The 24,442-nt window shown below is 40.6% G+C and overlaps 1 protein-coding gene across 4 annotated transcripts in view; it reads right to left on the bottom strand.

Annotated features, from left to right (window-relative positions):
- The window catches only part of ZNF536 (zinc finger protein 536), a 406,541-nt gene that overhangs the window by 208,797 nt on the left and 173,302 nt on the right, over positions 1-24,442 (bottom strand). For all 4 annotated transcript variants that reach the window (XM_072422428.1, XM_072422427.1, XM_072422426.1 and 1 more), the window contains one exon: positions 14,736-16,904. In XM_072422428.1, coding sequence (XP_072278529.1) covers positions 14,736-16,902 — 2,167 coding nt within the window. In that variant the 5' untranslated portion in view covers positions 16,903-16,904. The remainder of the gene's footprint in view (positions 1-14,735; positions 16,905-24,442) is intronic.

The following is a 24,442-nucleotide window of genomic DNA, read 5'->3' as shown; positions in this document are numbered from 1 at the left end:
CCTGACTGGGAAGAATTGAGAGGCCAATGGAGCACCAGGTTTTCTGGGTCAACATCAATAGCCGAGCACCCATGTTGCCTGGGTTACATTCCAAAAGTTTGTGTAAAGCCTTCCCAGAGGAGTAGACGCCATACTGGGGGCTGTTAAGGTGGGAGCATATTAATGTCCATGGTTTTTGTTTGGGATGATGTTACAAAAATAAAGCTTGAGAAAGCTGGAGTTGAAATTTTAAATGCAATCTGGAGAGTAGAGAAGGTGAATATGGCCAAGTTTAGTGAGGGGTTTTTAAAGTTTGCTGAACTTGTGCATGTTGAACCCTAAGAAGTCCAACTCAGCCAATGTTTACCTTGCCAACATCTTTCAGGTTTGTGTGTTCAAATATCAAAGGAAATATGAGAAAAATGAAAAAAACAGACATTAAAAGTTAAAACCACCTTAAATTTGAACCTCTTGCCTGCTGGAGGGGAACTGTGATGTCATCACTGACACAATAGAAGGAATGGCCACATGGCCTCCCATTGACGACCTTCCATGGCAAAACCCTGGTTGTCTTTACAAACATATCACCGGTAGGAGGTGTGTCTGCCTAGTGATTAGTGAACTGTCACCGCAATGGCGCCATAGTCGATCTTCCTCGTCAGGGCTGACTAGTCAGGAGCAAAAAAACATCATCTAGCCATTTAACAACTCTACTCAATTCTTTATCTGGTTCACATTTACAGGATTTACCTATCTATCCCACCACAGACCCACTCATTGAGTGCAAGCCAAGACAACACGATTGTGTTAATTAATCTGCTATTGTAAGCGTGAGAACAGCTGCAGCTCTTCCACAGATATGTAGTCAAAAGGAGACAATGCAATGTTAAGCTTTTGACTGCATGCTCCGTTACAAAGGAGGTTTATGAGATGGTAACATTATAAATCACCCTTTTTTTCAAATACCAGTAATAGTAACATTAATAGAAATAAAAAGTAAAATATAAATCAGAAGATGTACTTCACCTTCCAAGTTTTATCCACTTTGATACAATATACCAATATACCATTTGCTTTAATAAATGGATTATACTTGCATTACTATAGGATATATAAAAAGAGAGAGATAATATATATACAGTATATATATATATGTAAGCGTTCCCCGTCATTCATTTACAAAGCCTCTTGATCCTGCCTTGAATGTGCAGGCACCATATCGGGTTCTTGGCTGGAACACCAAAATGGGTTCTTTGACTGTAACATAATCATAAAGCATTCTTTTAATTTTTAGGACATTAAAAAATTTCTAAAGGATATAGAGCTGCGTTCTAAGCATTATACACTCAGTTCAGTTTCGGGGACAATGCTGCATTTACCATAATAGAACAGGTGGGCCTGTGCCATGGGCGGCATGGCTGGAGTAGAAATCAACATTTGCAAATTACAATCAAATTACTTGTTTTCATTTCTTTGTCTGTAAATTTCTTAAAATTCAGGGCTTTACTATGAAAGATCAAAAAAGGTTGAAGATTGTTGTTTGCAGGTGCCAGAAGATTGGGAAACCTGAAACCATCCCTTCTTTCTCTGATTTGGTGGCCAGTACACCAAATAAGAAAGGGCACTGGTAATGCTACAGCATACAAAGACAGTTAAACAACTGTACTCTTCCCACGGTTTGGGGAAGACCCTTTTCTGTTCCAGAATGATTGTACACAAGGTCCTTTTCATAAACACCTGGTTTGACCAGCTGGGTGTGGAGAAACGTGAGTGGCCAACACAGTGCCCTGAACCTACTGAACACCTAGAGCTAGGTCTACTCATCCAACATTAGTACTTAACCTTACAAATAGTCTCTGTTGAATAGGTTCTGAAAATTTTTTCAGAAGACAGGAAGCTGTTACATCCACAAGAGTTGTGGCTTTGACCATGCGTTTGGTATTGGGAGGAATGGATAATGTCCAACCATCTTATAAATGAAGTGTTCTCCCCAGCCCCTTTTAGCGGGGCACACCACCTGTCACTTTTCAGTAACCACCTGACTGTTTTTGGATGGTTATTGAGGAGTTGGGTCACAATACAGGGGCTGCCACCCGCGTAAAATTTATTTCGGCTCAAAAAAACTCTGGGTTCAGCGCTGTATATGTGTTGCCCAGGTGTCAACATTTGTGTATAAAATACATTTGGACGTGGGTCTCAATACCCTCCCATGAGCCCTATTGCAAGTGGGAAATGTATTTTTGAAAGAAACAGTCTGTGCAGAAGAACTGACCATCTAAAAATGACAACTAGATAACTAGTACAAATTTGAGAAATAATGCAATAAATTATATATAGGGCCTGTTAAAAGAAGGAAAAAAACTAAGCTTTTTTTTTTCAAACAGGGCTTAGCCGGTCAAGAAAAAAAAAAAGGTAAAGAAGAATTGAAAAAAAAAAAAAAAAAGAAAATCTATGTATTCTTCTGTGTGATTGAAAACCCTCTCTTCCCCCCTCTGGCCGAATACACGAATCTTTCAATTGAGGCCTCGCAGTCAGAGCCTATTGAAAGAAACTTCCTGTGGATTGACTCACGCTGTAGAGTCACAAGCAATGGGTTTGGCCAGCCAAAGTGAAGTGCAGACTATTAATAAAAAATAATTTCCTTATTTTTTTTCGGAAGTAAATCGACTGGCTTTGCTCTGTATTGCTCTTGGATAATTTTTTTTAGGTCTTAAATGCAAGGCAGAAAATGCAGATCCATCTCATAATTTGTTCCCATTCTCGAGTAGTAAATCTTGCTTTTAAGTCAGTAAAGGCCCCTCATTAGTCAAAGCAGTGCTACCCAAAATTCTGCATAAAAGCAGCATTTAAAGCTACTAGTAAATAGGCCTTGTCCTTGAACAATCATAAAAAAAATACACTGTGGAAGGTGGGGAACACTGGGAACACATTTGAGATGGAAGGTAGTCTTGGGTGGAGTAAGGTGACATGGGGAGGGGCATCTGAAGATATACATCGGATCTATTTTAATCACCCTGGATAAGGTCAAATCAAAAACTAAGGGTTTGGGAACGTTTATAGAATTTACTGCAGGACTGCTGATTTTGGATCACAGAGGGCATGCAAATGGCGGAGTGGCTTGGGGATATCGATCACACAATGAGGTACCAAAGCCACGCATATTGCTCTACCCCTAGACTTCACAAACAGTTAACTGTTGCAATGCAGCGAAGCCCCACTGCAGTTGTAGCTTTTTCTGTTGCCGGGTTTGGGGTATTAATCCTTCACTTGGGACACCCTCTGATGCTGCTACGTGCCTCTTCTTCCAGCGGTTTAGGACCTCCCAAGCACCCTGTTACAAGAGCTGGTGAATCTGGTAAAGAGCTGCCCCCTCTTTTGAGGATTACAGGTGACTGACCTACTCAGGGACCAATCATGAAGGGTAAAAGTGCATTTGCACTCCGTTTCAGGAAGCAAATAGGTTTCTAAATCAAAAAGTCACGCCACCGCACAGGAAACAAAAGTGTTACTTTGCCGGCAATAAAATAATTTTACTCAACTTATTTTTTTTCTTCCAACTGTAACAAAACGCACTTCATGGGGGTCCCCATTTGCCACGGCCCAACTAACGACTTTCAACCCCGTAACAGTGCAAATTACATGGGCGTCTACCTCTTTCAGCCCATAGAAAAAGCAGTTAGAAAGCGCAGAACGCTCACTTTGCAGTTATCAAGCGTAACCAACGCTAATCGTCCGGCAACCTAAACACACAAAAGAGACTGTGTAGGCTGCCATGAAAAGGCAACTATACATATTCCAGAAATTCTTAAAATGTTTGTGTATTGTTGTTTGTCAAAATCTTCGCTATGAAACTGTGTTTTACTCTCCTAATTGCTCCGAGTCCGGCTCTATTATACTGTTGTGGCAAAGTGACGTTTTTCTACGGCGGCGCGGAAATTGCTGAACCGCAACATGTAATAACTGATAAAGTGGTTTAAAATAAGCGGGTATAGGCAAACAGGTGCGGGGTTCTGCTGGAGAGATCTGCACCAACTGAGACTCTAAAACACTCTTTCAAAGGACTTCAAACGGTCTGCAATTTGTTAAGTGAGATTCCCTGATGGACGGGCTTTATATGCAAATATATGCTTTTAAAAAAAAAATCAAGCTGAGTTTCTAAGGATTTTGTTAAAAGCAGAAAACATCCCATGTAGTTAATGGCAAAAAAAAAACATATAAACTTGTATTGCTATACGGTGAGGGTATTTAAGCCAAAGCTTTCTTTTTTGTAAAAAAAGTTAAACTTCCCAATAGGTGGTAGAAGAAGGGTGTTGGGGGAGGCTGGATCTCTGATCTCTAGGTTTGGTTACCTAAGTGACACCTGAGCCTTGCTTCTTCTCTCTTTCCCAATTTCCATCATGTGAGGTCCTTCCATGTGTCCATGTCACTACCTGTGTGGACGTCACTACCTGCGTAGACGTCACTGCTTTTGCATCCTCTTCTTGATTCGTAAAAGGACCCTAGAAAGGACTTAGGGTCCTTTAAGGATTCAGAAGAGGATGCAGATGCAGTCATGTCAGCTGGATGAGGGCAATTGGGGACCAGGCTTCAGCCAGCTCCCTGAATTGGACCTGGCTGGAGCCTACATCATAAAAAGCCAACACGTTTCAGGGGTTGGATAGGTCCCCTTTTATCAGGGCTATACAAACTACGTATGTATTGGACTGATTGTTCTAGATGCTGGACTTTTTTTTTTTTATTGAAAATGACTACAATAAATAGATTCTTTCTCTCTGTTTGCAAAGAAAAACTAAAGCTAAGCAAATCCTAAATTTTCAAAGCATTTTATAACAGGACATTTGCTATAGTGGCAATTGTCTTAGGTGGCATGTCTACAGGACATAATGAGTAAGATGGCACACAAAAACCCTGATTTATTAAAGTTTTCCAAGATTGGAGAACCTGGTGACCCACCAAGCCTGAAATTGATTTTGCATTTAGTTGGAAAATGTTTCCTGGATCACCCTGGTTCTCACATGATATTCTATCTTCTCCAGTCTTGGAGAGCTTTAAATAAATCAGGCCCAACAGTAAATAAAAAAAGAACAACCAGCAGCTGTTAGCATAGGCTTTTAAAAAATATTAAAATGTGGCTAAAGTGTTGATCAGAAGCTATAGACTGAAATTCTCAGTGATTCAGTGATCAGGCCACTTAGGGTCATCTACTCTAAATGAGGAACCAGATTGGCCTATGGCTCTTCACCAAAGAGGTGAGAACCAAAGTAGGGAGTTCAGTGGCTCTGAACGTCCTACTTTGTTTCTCACCTCTTTGGTGAAGAGCCATAAGCCATTTGGTTACGAATTTGGAGTATACGTTTAAATTTCATAGGGTGGTGGCAACCTTAAACTGTGAATTGATTATATTGGGGTCCCTATCCTTTACATCACTTTTGTAAAAAGCCAAGAGCAGCAAGGAACAAAAGGAGATCTGGATGTGCGAACCAAGCACCATTTATCTGCATTGTGGCCTATAAAAGGGGTGAACAAATATGGCGATCACCGTCTTTGGACAGTAAAAATGTCGATCTTCTAATAAGAAGTGAGGATCCTCCTGAAAATCAGTGATCTTGAAAGGCGATAACAAACTGACGTTATTAGTTTATAAATAATGTAATTTTTCTGGAGAACATCTGTTTTATAAAAAAAAAAGGCTCCTAGATGTCATTCAGTTAGGGTTTAAATCTACTTTAAATATGAGAGGTCTGGCAGTCTATTGCTTTACGGAGGACAGAAACTCGATCTCGTGCCAATTAATTAATGAGGCCCCGCACCCATCGCACCCCTTCCCAAATGGCTGGCTGCACGCAGCTACAATACCCGCTCGTGGAGTCGAGTCGATCGCAGGCAAACAGGAAACAGCGTGGACAATATTCCATGTCACAGAATGAAAAGCTGCATATGGTACTCAGCAATAACAGCTGAGCTCTTTAAAAAAAAAAAAATCCCGCTGCTTTGCATTTAACTGAACCTGATAGCAAGCAATACCACGAGCAGCTCCGCCATGTTAAATATTGTTTTTACTATGAAATCCTGTTTATTATCCTCCGAAATCACAGGCTGCCAATCCAAACACTCGGCGTGATAACACCACGATTTAAATAAAAAAATATAAAATTAACTTTTTTTTGTTATAATGTTTTTTTTTTTCTTTTAAGGGAACAAGCCGTGATGTGTTTACAATAATAATATGTTTATGGAATAATATATTCCATGCATTTAAAAATGAGATTATAGTGTATGTAAGTATACAAAAGGCCAGAAAAAAATACAGACAGTAGATTTCACACTCGCTGTCCTCGCTGCCGGTAGAAATTGGATATCGAGTTGAAGGAGGAAGAAAAAAAAGGAAATAAAATTAAGCAGGATTTTAAAGCTCGTTTACTTAATGTATAGCAAGCTGTAGGTTTTTTACTAACACATATTATTATTTAACTTAATTGGAAATGTATATTTTTTTAGACTATTTTGAATAGTAGAACCAAAGCTGATGACTTAAAGCTCACATAAATAGTAATATAATAATGTTATTATAACTGATTTTTTGAAAAGCTTTTATGTCCGTAGCCTAATAATAGATGGTGATTATATCTTTATGGTCAGACACTTCCTGGTATTTGATGACAACTAGGTCACAATGTTGCCTTGAGGAAGGGACCCTCTGCCCGAAACGTTGGCTTTTTAAACATGTTGTCATTGTGCTTTTACAACAAAGCAAGAAAACCTGTACTTTGGAGTGCTGGAGACTTCATCTTTTGTTTTCATCAGTTCTACATGGTGCCATCCATGGTTGTCACTTCAAGCACCCTTCCTTTTATATAAGGTGTGTTTGCTGTAAGGGGTGCTTTCCTATCACAGACATAGCTTTGTCAGCCTGTTACCGGCAGCACCACCAGAGCCTAGGAGTGGCTGTGCCAATATAGGCCACCATGGTCACTTTTTGAACGTTGGTCTAGAGGAGTGTTTTTCAATCTTTTTAACATGGGGGAAGCCTTGAATTATCTTTCAGCTCTTCAGGGAACCCCTTCTATAATTACTATACCCACATCTCACAGTACATTAGCATGGTGGTCATTGGGAAGAATGTCTCTTACATTGCTGGCCAATGGGAAAAATGTCACCCTTACAGATCGACAAAAAGTTTATTGGTGTCAGTTAAACTGACCTCTTTACCATGGAACACCCAGCAACCTCTGGAGGAACCCTAGTTTAGAAAAACTGCTCTACAGCAATGAGTTAAAACTATTAGTTGAGCGATTTGGAAAAACCTGGACGCTCAAGTTCAACCCCATGCCTTTGGAAAAGAAAAACCACTTTAAAATTCCAATGTTCTTTCCTATGGTCTAGGAGCATTCATTCCATACATTTGATCCTTTAAGTGGAACTCAAATTTAAATATTGTTTGATGAACATTCACCATCTCTAATATCCACATAATAAAGAACTACCATTTGCCACCATTCGGTATTGCCATGTTCGCTCAACAGCAACCTTCACATTCAGCTCACGAACGTTCCATTTGGTGCCATTTGCACATTTTAAAATGCTTCATGAATGTCCCCTGATCTATTGCACACATGTTGCCTTATTTGTACAGAATAAACAATTTATTGGATTAAATGAATCACTACTCGATTTATACCCCAAAATTTCATACAGAATGGTATTATTCTGAAAAAAAAGCCTCTCAAGAAAAAGAAGCAATAGAAGGAGCACCAGAGTAGGCAGAAGTTCCTTGTTCTGGGTTAGTGACTCTAAGCATTGAAAGAAAGATTGGAATACTGGCATTTACAGAAGAGATACCAGCAATGGTGACTTCTACTTTCTCTCTGGGTTAATGCACACATGGCAATGCATGTGCTGGCACAACATTCCAATGGACAAGATATGCATTGGTGTGCTGGACTGTTATTCATTCTTAATGGCACAGGAAATGGTTCTTACCAGGGCATTGCAAAATAGTGCATGACAACCCACCATGGTGCATTGCTGTGTGTTACATTTTCAATCACAGAATGCCCTATATTTGCATGTTATATGGCGCATCATGTAGCCCTTTAAAGGGTTGTCAAATGTATAGAATGGTAATGTTTTAAAAAATGCTGGGGGTGCAAAGGAACTGGCAAAGGAAGTGTCCATTGCAGAATGCTGTAGCTCATGGTGGTCCCGTCAGCTTCTATTTAAGTGAATGGGACTAGTTGGGAACCATTCTTTGCTGACGGCCATAGCCACAACTGTGTGCACACCTGGTTGTTTGCCGTTCAGTTTGCAGCTCCCACAAACTACAGCCAACCAGGTGGTTTTGCACCGCACAGCGCAGAGATCTAACCAATGAGAACCTAAAAAAAAATCAGGTGATTTAACCACACCTATCTGGTTCTCCAGCACCTATCAAAACATGGCACATTAGTTTTAGATGGAGCGACCCTTTATATGGAAGCTTTGATTTTTCTCTGTTGATCGCTCAGCAGCCAGTTACGTCTACACCTTATCACTTCCCTCTAAAACACCCATCTCGCCCTGCAAAACGATTTCCTTTTAAGTCAGGCGACACATTGCCAGTCACATGATCTCCCACGCCTGACCCCCTCCTCTCCGTCAAAACTGCATACCGTACCAAGGCCCGTTGCAAAGTTTTTGGCTCTCACAACAAGGAGCAGCTGGGCCAAGCTACCAGGGAATGATAATGACCTCAGAAATCTGCTGTTAGCTCTACAACAATAGGGTGCTCAGTCTAGTGGAAAATTGCGTTCATCAGCTAGCTCTGCTCAGTTACTAATTGACATTGCCAAATATTTTAAGAACAATTGGAATGCACAAGAAAAAAATGAAGATCTTAATCCTCTGGTTTAATTTTTTTTTTGTAATTTTTTTTTCTTTTCCAGTCTGCTTGGGAGTCTATCATCCGGCACCACCAAAGCTGACATTTAAATGTTAAAGTGTATCTGTAACCCAAGCAGACCTGTCGTTATTTTATGGGTTGCCCCATGGTTTTTGTATCTATTTTTTTTCTTGAAGGTCTCACATGCTTGACATCACAGAATCCCTTTGGGTTAAATACACACAGGAAGTTTTTAGCTTTATCCGGCAGAGCATTACATTTAATAGGCATTTAAAGCTGCAATTTAATTTGTAGATCCCTTCCTCATTTACATGATAATGACATTATTAAATACAATCTTTTTGTTTCTGTTTCCATCACATAACCCTTTTTTAGACTCTGTGATTTATTGGGAATCCGATCGTTATTGGGTCTCTGTGCTTTTCTATGCAACAGAAGCAAATCATGGATAATGGAGAGGCTGTGAGGCTTTTTTTTTACCCCCGGAATGCCCACATGTGAAGCTGAGCTGCAATGCAATGAAAGAAGGAGGTAGGGTTAGGGACAATCAGGATGGGAAGGAAGGGGCTAGATGATGCTGGGACTTCCTCCAGCAAGGACATTAGGCGGGGCTCTGTCTGACTTGTTGTTGCTTTGAATTTACATTTTGGGAAGCTCACAGTATGCAGTAAAACTAGAGTAAGCATTTTCAGTCCAGGAGAGGAAATGGTTTATCTGTGTAAGAATGAAGGGGAGGCTAGAGGGCAGATTTAATAAAAGGGGAGGCTGGCGGGCAGATTTATTAAAAGGGGAGGCTGGAGGGCAGATTTAATAAAGAGGGAGGCTGGAGGGCAGATTTAATAATAGTAATGCTGGAGGGCAGATTTATGAAAAGTGAGGTTAGATGGCAGATTAATAAAAGAGGAGGGCAGATTTAATAAAAGTGGTGGCTAGAGGGCAGATTTATTAAAAAGGGAGGGTAGAGGGCAGAATAATAAAAGTTAGGCTGGAGGGCAGATACAAAGTTGCAGTCTGATCACTTGGAAGGGGGGACTGGGGAAAAGCTGCCAGTAGCAGATTGATGATTGCCTAGGCAAAGTCACCAGATTGGACACAAGACCAGCCATCCTGCACCTGAAGAGAGCTGCAGTGCAGCTGCATCTAATACAGGAAGCTCCTGCACAAAGTCAAACCTTCACCTAGAACTACTGTACAAAAAGCAAACCAAGATAACAGTTGCTTCTTCCTGAGTTTAGTTTTAAGTAGATTTTAAAATAAACAAATTAGCATCTGATTTGGGATTTAGCCACCCCCTCCATGAGTGATAAATGGTTTGGCCCAGTCCTGCAACTCTTGGTACATCTCGTACTATTAAAGAAACAAAGCAAATCTACTGGCAGGATGAACAGGTAATGCAACTATATTACACACCACGTTACGTATATTTTATTTTGTTACATTTTATATGTAAACAATTTTAATGGACCCGGTCAAGAAAAGTTCTACAGTAGAATTTTCTCTATCATGTAGTGTGGCTGCCATTAGTTCAAAGACCAATCTACTGCTTCAAAAAGACCTATAATGGTTTTGGACACGGCCCTTCCCTTACAGGTCCCCATTTTAGATACTTCTATATAACTAGACCCCACATGGACGCCTTCCTTCTCCCTTCCCTGAGAACCAGGTAACAAAAGCCTCCCATTATAGGCCCCACTTTTGGAGATCATTTCAAGAGCTGTTGTCAAATGTAAAATCTACCAGGGAGCTCTACTTAAAAAAAAAAAAAAAGAATTCCTTGCTCTGAATTTTTTTAGACATAGTTTCTCAGGCCCCTTCTGACCCGTTTTTCTAAAGCAAGTGATACAAACGGCATCCTTTAAAGATGTACTTCAAGGGCTTCTCAGGATTCCGTCTTATTTAGTGGTTCCTGAGCTGGGGCTAAAAATATTTTATTGTGGCCTGTAATGAAGGCACTAGATTATGTACTTAAAAAAGGCGCAGTCCTAGCATAAAGGAGGCAGTTTGGGGAAATTAGCCGTTAAGGCCAAATTTATATGCGAGGGGAAAAAAAGCAGTGGAGGATTATCAATATTTACTAGGAAATATGAAGATACGGGGGGCGACGGAGCTGTGACCGGACAAATTAACAAGGCTACAGTACTGCACTGAGGCTGTGAATATTCTGAGCCGGCGGACCATACTTTGAACAATGCCAGAGGTTTGAAAACTTTTTGCACTTTGGAATAGTAAAATTACGTATATATATATATATATATATATATACATACATAAATTCCACACCACCTTCTGTATAAAAAAATTTTGCTACCTACCTTTACTTACCCTCCATTCTGCACTCTATTGTTGTTCCCTTTCTGGTCCAGCATCGTCAGTAAAAAAAATTACTAGGGGAGAGCTCTTTACTAAAAGTGAATACCAAATACCAACCAAATCTGTCCTCAGTCTGATTGTTCAACCACTTCTTCTGAGCCCTGGTCATGCTAGACCCGCCTCCAGCCAGAAGAAGAACAATGACTGGCTCATCTCTCTATCACTCTTCATTCCCCTCCTATCAGCAGACTTCCAATGAGCTCTTCGGCTCCCCCTGCTGCTGCTTCCTTTTACAATCTCAAATCATTCAGGTTGTTTGGAATTAAAAACAAATACATTTAAGAATATATAATAATTAATAATTTGTGCCTTTTACATCCCCCTGGATTTCAGCCTTTCAGAAAAGTCAGACAGGAATCCATAATGCAGCAATATGTAGTTGTAGTTGGCGGAGGGGGGGAAATGATACGACATCATCGATGACCTTTTATAGATCTGTGTAATATTCCGCGTCTCTAATTTCTGTCAGGTCATGTGTCAATCGGGAGCTAGCTAAACCTCCAGATGTAACCCTCATAATGCACAGAACAGATGTGATGGAAAGTGTAATCGCATTATCCTAGATAGATGTGACTCTTAAAGGAAAACACCATTTCAAGATGAAGCATTTTGCAACAATGCAATGCTAATAAAAACTTATAGTCATTTCGCTGCCACTATGGCAATACTGGAAAGTGCACATTGCTTGGGTACAGAATGCCCCCAGGGATCGCACGTGATTGGCTTACTGCTATTTTAACATGTAACAATATACAGCACAGGAATCACTTTTTAGAAAATATCCACCTTTTATCATTAAAAAGCAATTCCTAAACTCTATTTAGTAATTATGCCTAATGGACTGGAAGTTTATTTAGTATGGGGCCCAGAAATTTCTGATGGTGGTCCTGTATGTAATGCATATCGGCAGATAGCCGTCTGTGACCTCCTCCACCATTTGGTCCAACCTCTGCCTTTGCACAAGGTTAGGTGGAGTTTGGAACCCAGGCATGGAACCCTGAGTGATATTATATTGCAGAATGGGAAAAACCCAGTGAGTATTTCCTGTAACTAATACCCCAGTTTTGGGTAGGGTGACCCTAATATCTCTCTGTCACCTCCACTTACGGGCTGTCTGTTGATCTAACAAAAACAAAAAAAAAACACAGAAACATTTCCTGCATAAAAGTGAACATAAACAAATCATATTTCAGGTTTACAGCCAGGAATGGAGCTGTGCATATGTAGGGTGACCAGAGGTCAGCGGGAACATATGCCGATGTTTGCGCTTAAAATCGGAGATGGCACATATAACCTACATATCTCACCGAGAGTATAAACACATATGACACATCATGCAGAGCGTCAGGGAGAAGATTCATTGTGTGACTTTACATTAAATATATAGATTTATATTTAGATAGGTAGAATGATTGCCTGTATTGCGTCTTTTAGCTCTCTGTTTCCCCCTGCATGGATTGGTAGGGGTATGCTTGGCATTGTGAGCCAATTAGGTTGTTCTCTAATGCTATCAGATTTATATACTTAGCTTTCCGATTGGAAAAGAGAGCAGAGGGATAACCCCATCAGAATAACATTCTTTACTGGCTCGGAGGGCAGGTCGGTGACTAAGCTGTATCGCTTAATGACGATGGAGTAAAGTGAGGTCACAGACTTGATCATGTTGGTGGTATTTGGACAAATTAACATATATTTTGATAAAACACCTATCTGTATTATATCTTTGAATTTATCCGATTGCTTGGAGGTCTACATTAATCCAGCTGCCCAAAACAGAGCTATGCCATAGCAGACCCAGATCGCTGACCATGGTTTGCCTAGCCATTCCAAAGTCTTATTGTCCAGACTGAATATTGAAAAAATTCAATATTGCTTATAGTAATATATTATTCTGATATATCTTGATTTCCTCTCTAGGCAGATCTGCGATATGATTACAGATATATCAGACACAACTTTCAATGGAACATTCAATGCTCAGCAGCTGTGACTTAATCTTGGCTCTTACTTTCTCCCACTTTTGCTGAAATGATTGGACAGGCTTCTTCAATCAGCTCAAATATCACCCAATAAGCTAAAAGCCATGTGTTCCTGCTGCCACACCTGGACATTGTTTTATTATTAATAAAGAGGAACTGTAACTAGCAGTGCAGGTATTATGGATGCAGCTAGAGTTGAAGTAGTTTAAAGAGTTGCAATAGTCTAATTTGATGATATAGCAGTCCCTGTTGCCTTGCGTGTCATTCTTCCCCAAAGGATGCAGAACAATCTTAAGTGAAACAAATATCTCAGGCCATATATTTTTTTTTTCCTGCTAATTTGCAATGGAACTCCTGGAACAAAATCTAGTAAAGGCTGCCTGCAGTAAGTAGAAGAGGAGGTGGATACAAGACCAGTGTTCCTTTAGGATACTATAGTATGCATAATGGATGGCATAGAGCCTTGGTTACATAGGGGAAGTTTTCTAAATGTCAAATACATTTTCTGTAAATCTTAAAAAATTTCCATGAAAGTCCAACTTTTAGTTCAAGTCAGCTATATACCAGATGCAAAAAGGCAAAAAGTGTGCAAAATTACTGCTTTTTAGAATGCAGCCACAAACTGAGATAGAAGCCTGTCTCTTGCTGGAATTCTGCAGAAAAGGATTCTTGCTTTCTGTTTGGTAGCAGTGGTCTCTTTGCAGGGGTATGGCACACCCCCGCTGAACCAGACCTCTACCCTGCAATAAGCTAAGCCCACACTCCCTGCTGAATGTAAAGCTTTGGGTCTAAATGTGGCTAGTTTATGCAGAAAGACCACTGCTTCCACACAGGAAGAAGGGGGTTTCTCTGCAGCATGCTGCCAGGGACAGGCTTTATTTCTCAGCCTGTGGCTGCTTTCCAACCAAGATAAACTGTAGGACTTTTCGAATATTGTGCAAATGCACCTGGATGAAACAGAGCCTGAAACATTGCAGGTTTTTACTTTACACTAAATACTGTGATGTAAAGAATCTTAATGGTTGCAAGTGTAGGATTGTAGCATGTAAACAAAAAATGGGGTTAGACAGGTCAGAGGTTGGACATATTACATTATGGTCTTAGATAAACTGTTGCAAGACAGAGCTGTGCTGAATGTTGACTTTTGCACATTTGCATACTTGTACCTGTGCTAGGGCAAAGCTAAGGAAAATTACCATGCTCATTTGCATAAGCAGAAGGGGGTGAATTACACAGATACCCCTAAGTACTAGGTGTTTTCTTTGCTTCTTGTAGCTCAACAGAGTGGTGGGAAGAGAAGACATTTTATTTGTCTAGTTAGGTTAACAGTTACCTAGGGGAGTGCTTTGACCCAAACGGGTAAAGCCTGGGTTTCCTATAAGTAGGGCTATTTCAATAAAAAGGCATCTCTCCCAAGCCGGCTAGTACATCAGCCCAAGAGACATGAGAGACATGTACATAAGAAGGGTTGACATCTAACCTGAACATATAAATCTATAGGGGTTATAGAGATATGTACTGTTTCATACCTGAGGATGAAGGTGATGATGGATGAGGACTGTCTTCTTGCGCACTTCCAGCTTGGGACAATGCACCACCATTTCCACTCTCTTCCGTGATGTTCGAAGACCCTGGAGTGGTGGACCGGCTCATTGACTGAGATTCCTGGTCGCTCCCTGATCCTCGACGTTCTTCCAGGCTCATGTGAAGTTGATCTTCTTCTGCCTTCCTGTCTCGTTTGTGGACTCTTGAGTGCACCACCACTTGGTGGTAGGTTCTAAAGACCCTACCACAATCTGGACATTCAGTGGGTTTATCTTTCATGGATCCGTGGCCTTGCAGATTGTAGTCAAGCCCCTGGTTTAGGCTATGGGACAAGAAATCTCTTGTGCTTTCAAGAAGGTCAAGTTTAGATGGGACATCTCTCTGATTACACATTTTAGAACCATGAACCAAATCAGTTGGCATTTTCTGTTTAGAGCCATCTGGTCCAACAATGACATACTCTCTCTTTTCCTTATCAAACATTACCCCTGAACTGGCTAAACTGTCTTCATGGTTGCGTTGTATCTGCTGTTCTTTTGACAGGAAGCTGTGTTCCATCGCCATTCCTCTTGCCATAAGTTGCCAAGCTTGATAGCTGTTGACTGGATCCATCTCGGCTGCTTTAGCTGCAGCCTGCAACCGTTCTATGCAGCTAGATTTCAGTGGAGGCACCAAATTAAGGGAGCCAAGCAAAGAATGCTTCTCACTTTCAGACATGTTATGAGCCAAGCCCGTGATTGGCGACAGCAGCTTACCGATGACTTCCTTCTCTTTCAATTCAGATTTGTTATAAACATGGCCGTGTTCACTCAAACTCGCTTTGTCGGCAGGCATAAAGCCACTTTGCAAACAGGATATATATCTAGAATAAAGATTGCTGTGAGTCTCCTGTGAAATGCTATTAATAGAGCCAGGGACTTCTGCTTCGCTGGGGGATTTGTTCTTGACGGACAGTTTGTTTAGGTGGACCTTCATGTGGTTTTTCAAAAACCAAGGCTCTTTGAAGCGCCTTCCACATATCTGGCAGCAGTGTTCAAATGAATCCTTGTGCTTCCTCATGTGGCCCTTCAAGAACCAAGCTTGGCTGAAGACTTGGCCACAAACTTCGCATCGGAATTCATTGGCTGACTGCTCTCCATTACCACTGGAGCCTTGGCCTTGGACAGACTCTGCTGTGATATGGGCCTTCTCTACATGACTAATCAACTCTTCCTCCTGAGAGGCAGCAAAATCACACAGAGTGCACTTGTAAGGCTTGTGCAAAATTCGGATATGCCTATCCAGTTCCTCTCGTTTTTTAAATTTACCTTTGCAGAACGTGCACCTGAACCCAGTGGTAGGTGCAATTGCTTCCTCCTGAACAGCAGCAGGTTTTGGAGATGGTACTTTGTTGGAAATGTCAGAAGTGCTGTGATTCACTGGCACCGATATGTGACAGTTGGGTAAGGGGGATTGCTGTAAGTGCTGTTGTTGTGGTTTTACATCAAGTCGAGGCTGAAGAAGGCTGCTTTTCATCTGTTTGTCCCGTAATATTGCTCTTTCTTCCAGCTCATGCAAAAGGCGATTTTCTTCTCTGACTCTTCCTCGGCCTTTGCCAAGATTTCCAAGTTTGTGAGTGCGTAGGTGGATCTTCAAGTTACCTTTTTGGGCTGCCCGATGGTCGCAATACGGGCATTTAAAAGGCTTTTCCCCAGTGTGAGTACGCATGTGAAGGGACAATATGCTATTAAAACGGAAACGCTTGCCACAAAGTGGACACGGGTACTTTCTGTTCTTCCTTGCGTCGTCCTCAATGTCGCTCATCTGTGACATGATCCCAAGGTTCTGACCATTGAGGAATTGTTGCAGGTCCACTCTTCCGTTAAGACCACTATCAACTTCCCGATTAAGTTGATTGGCCAACAAAGCCATCTGGTTGTTAATAGGTTGACTCGTCATCGACACATGACTTTTCTCCTCTATGGGTGTTGAAGGCTTGTCTTCGGGTTTCTGGCGGTTCTGCAGCTCTGGAAAAGCGTGGCTGAGCTGGGACGTGATCTGGTGTAGCTTCTGACTCATTGAGTACTGGCCATTCAGCAAAGAATTGTTGAGGTGAGCGTCGACGTCAGGCACAGCTGATGAAACTCCAAGGCACAAACTAGCTTCCTCCATCCCTGCAAACAACAAAGAGATTACAAAAATTAGGCTAAATTGTAAAAAAAAATAAGTAATAGACAAAACTCTCAGAAAAATCTAACTTTATATCAGAAATGTAGAATTTTGCAGTTCTATAGATACTACAGAAGAAGAGATCTTCCCTTACTTTCAGTAAAACGTTTCAGCCAAACTTGGTGTCACCTAAAATGTTGTCCGCAGAGTCTAAAGAGCAGCTAAACTGCATTCCTTTATGCTACACTCCTCAGTGGAATCCTTATGGGATTATACCGAGAGCTCACTTAGCTTTTGATAATGGAGATTCAAGGCTCGGCCTGCAGTAGCCGTGCAGGTATTAAGTGTAGACCTCACAACAAGGATTCTTTCCTCAAATCCCACCCTAAAATAGAATACTTTTGAAAAGAGAATTACAAAGGTTATGTCTGAATTTTACAGCTCGGGTGATTCTCTATTTCAACGTTGTCATTGTTGCACTGCAATCTTAAGAAATGTTATCAACCCTGAGTTCTCCCCTACTGAATTTAGCGTTCCTTTAGATGCTTTTTGCTTGGCGCACCACCCAGCACTTTCCAGTAACCACCCGGCTGTTTTTGGATGGTTAATGAAAAGTTGGGTCACAATAAAGCGGCTGTGACCCGTCTACAGCTTCTTCCCACCCAGCCTAAAAACATTCTGGGGACAATACTTGGTAGCTGCAGGATTAGGAGGGCAAAATTTTTACCATCCACTAGCTGCAAACAAAGCTTCGTAATTTAGTGCAGCAGTAGCAGCATTGTCACCACCAACCACCAAGTTAGGTGCTCACTTTTTTTGGAAGATCAATACCTACATTATTATACCTGCATCATTTTAAAAACACAAACCATGAGAAATCCAAGTGTCATTAACTTTGATTAGGACCGAATAGCATAAATTCATGGGCACACCATAAACATTGCGTGCGTGTTGTTTTCAGTAACAGTCACATTGTTCTTCTGATCCTAAGATTATGTTGTGTAACCAATCCAAATGGGAACAGTGCAGCATTTGCCAAATTATTATTATTATCGAAAATTAGATTCTTAGTCCACAAAAGTTTTTATTGCATGTTTCAAGCGCATTATTTTGTGCAATATAATTGATTTTGTAGTATTTGCACATAAAATTTTAAAAATAATGAAAGCATATCCCTAACTTCTGATGGATGTCATTTTTTTGTATATAAATCTATAAGGAGGAGAGAAGAGGAGATTGTAGGGACATTTGTGTTTTGTTGATTAGAAGATAGAATAAGTTTTTATGAGAAATAATATAAATTTATAGGAAATAAACACTTGTAATACTTAAACTAGATCTGAATCCAAACATTCCTTGCAGTCTATACAATTTAACTCATTTAAAAATAGTTTCAAAATATTTCAGAAATCTGTAGTTTTTTTTTTTAATTGTACTGGGTGATCCCACCATTAGGATCCTTATTAAGACCGCTGATATTTTAGGGTGCCAAGTGTCTCCCAGTTGGGCTCCTGAGCTGTCACAAGCATCCCTGCTGGAGTCCACACATGGAGTTGTAAACAATAACAAATCCGTACTAAACAATGATGTGCAGCCAAAGACAGAGCAAGCACGGCTAAACAGTAAACAGGAAATGACTAAATTATGTCTGAAGGTTCTTTTATTGGACATAGTAAGACCCAACGGCTTTCCATCATAGACACATATAGACATTAGTGGCAGCCAAGTCCAATCATCTGATGTTCAAAGGGCTTAAAATAGTATTTATTAAAGGTAATGCTAGAGAAAGCTGTTGGAGACAGCTGGATATGGAACATTAGATGGTAAAGACTAGACCTGCTACGAAATATGGAGAGAGACTGCAGCTATGATACCAGAGATTGTCAGGGACTGACGACATGGCACAAGAGATGGCCTGAGACCGAAGACAGGGAACATGAGATGAAAGGAGACATGCACATGATGCAAGAAATAGTCAGAGACTTCAGAAATACTACAGGAGACAGTTAGAGACTGCAAACACATTACAGGAGATGGTCAGAGACTTCAGAAATACTACAGGAGACAGTTAGAGACTGCAAACACATTACAGGAGATGGACAGAGACTGCAGACATAGTACAGGAGACGGTCAGAGACTGCAGACATAGTACAGGAGATGGTCAGAGACTGCAGACATAGTACAGGAGATGGTGAGAGACTGCAGACATATTACAGGAGACGGTCAGAGACTGCAGACATAATACAGGAGACGGTCAGAGACTGCAGACATAGTACAGGAGATTGTCAGAGACTACAGACATAGTACAGGAGACGGTCAGAGACTGCAGACATTGTACAGGAGATTGTCAGAGACTGCAGACATAGTACAGGAGACGGTCAGAGACTGCAGACATAATACAGGGGACAATCAGAGACTGCAGACATTGTACAGGAGATTGTCAGAGACTACAGACATAGTACAGGAGACGGTCAGAGACTACAGACATAGTACAGGAGATGGTCAGAGACTAAAGGCATGGATCTACAATATGGTATAGAAGTTTTTGGAAACTGTGAGCATGCTTCAGAAAACAATCCTAGACTAAAGACACATTACATGATACTGCTAGTAGTCTCTGCAATTACAGTCAATTTGTACATCAATTCTTCCAAACTAGGGCTCCCTCAACCCCCACTAATAATTGCTTGTAGTAAGAACCAATATAAAGAATCAGAGAAAGAAAGAAAAAGACAAGATAGAGCTAAAAGATACTTGTGAAAGAAACAAACCATTTACTTAATAGAACTCAATAGAAGTCTAGGTACAGGAAACACAGAATGCCCTCTTTAGGGTCCTTGGGGCTTCTCAATAAGTATCAAAGGGCTGAATGTGGGGGTCCAGGATTGACAGTACATCTTTACTCAACAATTGCCCCCCAAATCTGCCCCGTCTCTACTCTTATCCTCATTCGTACCCCTATTTTATTAGGTAGCACCCCTTCAGCAATCTGGGAATTAGCAATACCCCTCGAAAGTCAGGACGGCTGGCACGCGGCATCCCAAAACACAGACTTTCCTGCACAAAGCAACGTCCATATTGCTCAGCTAATGTACACTTGCAGCAGTTAATATAGAAAATGAAATATAAAACTTTTCACGTTATTTGCAGAGCTCGGAGACTGTCTCTGGCATACAATAAAACATGATAATGTTTTGAATAAAAATAAAAGGACAAGCTTCCCAACAATAAAAAGGATTTTGCCTTAGTCAACAAAAAGTGCAGTAATATCTCATTAAGCTGATTAGTATGCAGCTTAGAAACAGTACTAGGTGCTGTAACACATGATTATAATCGTAAAAATCCTTCAGTGTTTGCAAGTAAGCATTAACGAGGTATATTAAATTTTAAGGAGACGGACTAGCCGATCTGCAGAACCTTCAAGATTAGGATTTAACCCTCAAAATATTAATAAAAAGCAAAGTGCACTTTATGGGGGGAACGGCACGTCGGAGCGCAGAAATGCAAATTGTTTTTTAAACCTCTCATCGGATGGAGTCAGGGAACAGAAACGGTCGGAGTTAATGACTGTGCTACGTAAGGGGTGGTACAGTGACCGCAGCGCTCTGGCAAAGAATTTTAAGACCTTCCAAGTGTTTACGGATTACAGATTTTTGGTTTAAGGACAAAAACACAAAGTTTCTTTTCATATATCTAAAAAAAAAGACAGGGGAAGGGGGGTACTGAAACAACCCTGCAAATCCACAACAGAATTAAAGGGACAGAGCATATAAAGGATAGCTTGGTGCAAAGGCCTGCGCGACCAGGCTTTGATGTAAGAAACTTGGGCTCCACTATTCAATGGGCTTGATATATTAAAGTTCTCCAAGACTGGAGAAATAAGAAATCCATCCAGGTTTCCTGGATCACCCAGACTCGTTCATGATAGTCTGGGTGATCCAGCAAACCTGGATGGATTTCTTAAAATCATTTGCTCTTATTTGGCAAATGTTTTCATCTTGGACTAGATCCATTTTAGGTTTGCTGGATCACCCAAGTTCTCTCGTGATAGTCTGTCTTCTCCAGTTTTAATAAATCAGGCCCAAAAATTCCTATATAGATGATATTATTTTTCATGTGAGCTTCGGGTGTGGGTGTCTGCCGGCAGGCTGCCTCTCCATACTGTAGAAACATCTAAAAAGTGATTATTTGGATCCATCTATTTGTACCCCTGATTGTGTGCATCAATTTAACCGGCACGTATACCATTGCTGGTAAATAAAGCAGGATATTTTGGAGGCACTATGTAACTTTCCAATGATCGTTTCTCATCATAACCAACCCATAGACCCATTCAGTCTTGGATAAACCATCTAAAACACATTGATATTTTTATGTCTAACATAATCCAGATAACTATCTCTTGCTGTAACCTGCATTTTAACCCACTTCAACCAATCTTTCCAAAATCTTAGAGGTTGCATATTCCCTGTGGTGTTGTTACTAAGTCCCCTGATGAAGCCCCTTGTGGGCGAAACACGTCGGGAAAAAACTCACTATAACATATCTGTTAAACACAATTAACAAGTGGGACCTTTCATTTATATGCAACCTTTCAAATGTGTTTTTATACTGAATAAGCAAGAATCACTTTTGTATTGATTTTAATGTTTTGATATCATTATTAAAATTGTTATCTTTTAAAATATACACAACTGGGTGCCCTAAAAAGAGCCTTCTTTGTTCTTCTCTTCTTCAGTCTATCTTTATCTTTGATCTATGATTTTGTCTAAAGCTGCATACACATGTGCAATTATTGTCGTTGGAAAGGATCTTTCACAATCCTTTCCAACGATTAAGGACTGAACGATGCATGAATGAGTGCTGTACATATATCACCGTTGTGCTCTATAAAAAGGGGAGGGGGAGAGCGACGACAGTACCCTGCTGTGCGCTCTCCCCCTTCCTTTGCATTACGATCGTTCGTCGGCCATGGTCTGTGGATACACCAGGACGGTCGTTCGGACGATGGACGACGAGCGCTTTACACAGATTCTTGTCCAATATCGTCCCTGAGATGATTATCTGGCGAGAACCATTGGACGTGTGCACGTAGCTTAAGGCTTGGCACTATTTGGATCTCTTTAGAGATTGTACAGGTAGATATTCCCCTAGTGTATCATTCTCTGCTTTTCTATCTTTCGTGTGAGGTTTGATCATGCTGCGTATAGTGACCTTCTAAAAAAAAAAAACATATCACCTCCTACATCTGTAATTGGCTTTATATTCCTATATCACCCCCACTTCTAAAACAAGTTCCGAATATCTGAGTTTTACCAGCAACACACCGACACACCAGCAATAATCTTATTTTTTTCCAAAACCCCACATTTCCCCAACAATTGCTTCTCCCACAGAAATAATCCAGGGAAAATTCACACAAAAAAAGTGATTAAACGGTAATAGTGTCCGCGTGATAAATGGGGGCGATTTTTATTCCTGTAACTGTTTAACGGAGGTTGTTATAAGAGTAATACACTCCTGTTTGGAGACTCAGCGCTCAGGCGTACGGAACCCTTTCAGGGTCATTAAACAGCTGTAAACATTATTATAAAAATAAACCGCGTTTTTCACGCTCGCATTTTAGCCCAGAGCTGGCTTTGCTGAGCAAGTACATTTTTTCCCATCGTGTACAATCAGCACTGGTGACATTTGGGTCTACAAACATATTACATCACTGATAGCACAGAGGTGAAGCCGTGTCCTTTATAGGCTGGATGATAATTATGTACACACCCAGCCACTGAGCTGCAAAGACATATATATCATTAAAGTAGATCATAACTTAATGCTATATATGTTTTAATGGTATTTTAAAAGTTGCTTTCAAATTTCCAGTTTGCATTACTGAAAACCCTGCCAATAAAGTTCTTGTTTAGGCTCTTCTGTTATAGGGTGACAACCATCACCCAAACACATTCCAGGGTTGTCATGTTGTCACATGTGCTTCTGCTAGAGACTACAAGTGGCCATGTCGGCATACAGCAAGGCTCCAGGAGATAACCAGCACTGAGATGGGAAAAAAGTAATATAATAACAATAATATTAATATTTGGTTATAATACTCAAGAAAGATTTGTGTAGCAGTGGAGAGCTTCCTAGTAAAGGTGATGAACTAAAGTTCATACAGTATACTTTACCAGGGATTATGCCAACCTTGATTGTACAAGAACAAAATAGACACGTGGGTTTTTTTATGAATACAATTATCGCTATTGCCTATTAAAGAAAAACACGTGTTTTTTTGGTTACAATACTCTGCAATTTAGGAAGCTAAAATCATTTATTTTGGGTTTTGCACCCAATTTCTATTAGAAAATTACCCCTAAAGGATCGCAAAAGCCAGGGCCACCACTGAAGAAGACAGTGATACATAATAGGGATGGTCTTGGATAAACTCGTGCTCTTGTTAAAAATAAAGTGGGGGCCCAGGCAAATTACCTACATTACCTACCTTCAAAGTGTCCCGGGTGCCCAGTATAGGACATTTTTTGTCCTTTTGCATAGTTTACCTACGTCTTAAGCTGGCTTAGGTGTGCAGTATAGGGCTTTTTATAGTTTGATTTGAACAGTTTACCTACCCTTAAGGTGGCAGAGGTGCGCGTTAAAGTACTTTTTTTGTTTAGTTTGCACAGTTTACATATCCTTAAGGTGGTCCAGGTGCACAACATAGGACTTTTTGGTTTATTTTGCCCAGTTTACCTACACTCAAAGTAGCCAGGGTGCACAGTATATGGCTGTTTTGGTTCATTTTGTCCAGTTTAACTACTCCCAAAATGACCCAAGTGCACATTTTGAGGCTTTTTTAATTTTGTTTTGCCCTGTTTTCCTACCCTTAAGGTGGCCCAGGTGTAAAGTATGAGGCTTTTTTGGTTTATTTTGCATAGTTTAGCTACACTCAAAGTAGCCAGGGTGCACAGTATATGGCTGTTTTGGTTCATTTTGTCCAGTTTAACTACTCCCAAAATGACCCAAGTGCACATTTTGAGGCTTTTTTAATTTTGTTTTGCCCTGTTTTCCTACCCTTAAGGTGGCCCAGGTGTAAAGTATGAGGCTTTTTTGGTTTATTTTGCATAGTTTAGCTACCCATAAGGTAACCCAGTGTAGAGTATACAGCTTCTTTGGTTCCGTTGGCTCAGTTTACCAACCAATAATGTTGCCAGGGTGCAAAGTGTAAAGCTTTTTTCTTTTTTTTGGCTCAACTCACCATAACTCAGTTTATGCTTTCCAAAATGAGAGAAGCGTACTTCTATCATGGTAGATATGCTTTAACTTGAGCTTAGTGAATTGCCCCCCTGTGCCTTAATCAAACATCTGTCAATGGTTTATTTCATCTTCTTGCAACATTACAAAGTGAAGATGAGATTTCCACGGACACGGAAGCAAATTTACTAATGCTAAATGTAGCGGCTCCGGAAAGCTTCCCTCTGTAGTATTTATCCGTCCCTTCTCTCGATTTGCCTACACCAGAGGGGGGGGGGGGGAATCTAAACAGTTAAGTGTC

This window comes from Pyxicephalus adspersus, chromosome 9 (genome assembly GCF_032062135.1).
Source record: "Pyxicephalus adspersus chromosome 9, UCB_Pads_2.0, whole genome shotgun sequence".
In the NCBI taxonomy this organism is placed as follows: Eukaryota; Metazoa; Chordata; class Amphibia; order Anura; family Pyxicephalidae; genus Pyxicephalus; species Pyxicephalus adspersus.
Note: the sequence above shows the minus strand (reverse complement) of the source record. Positions and strands in the feature narration are given on the sequence as shown.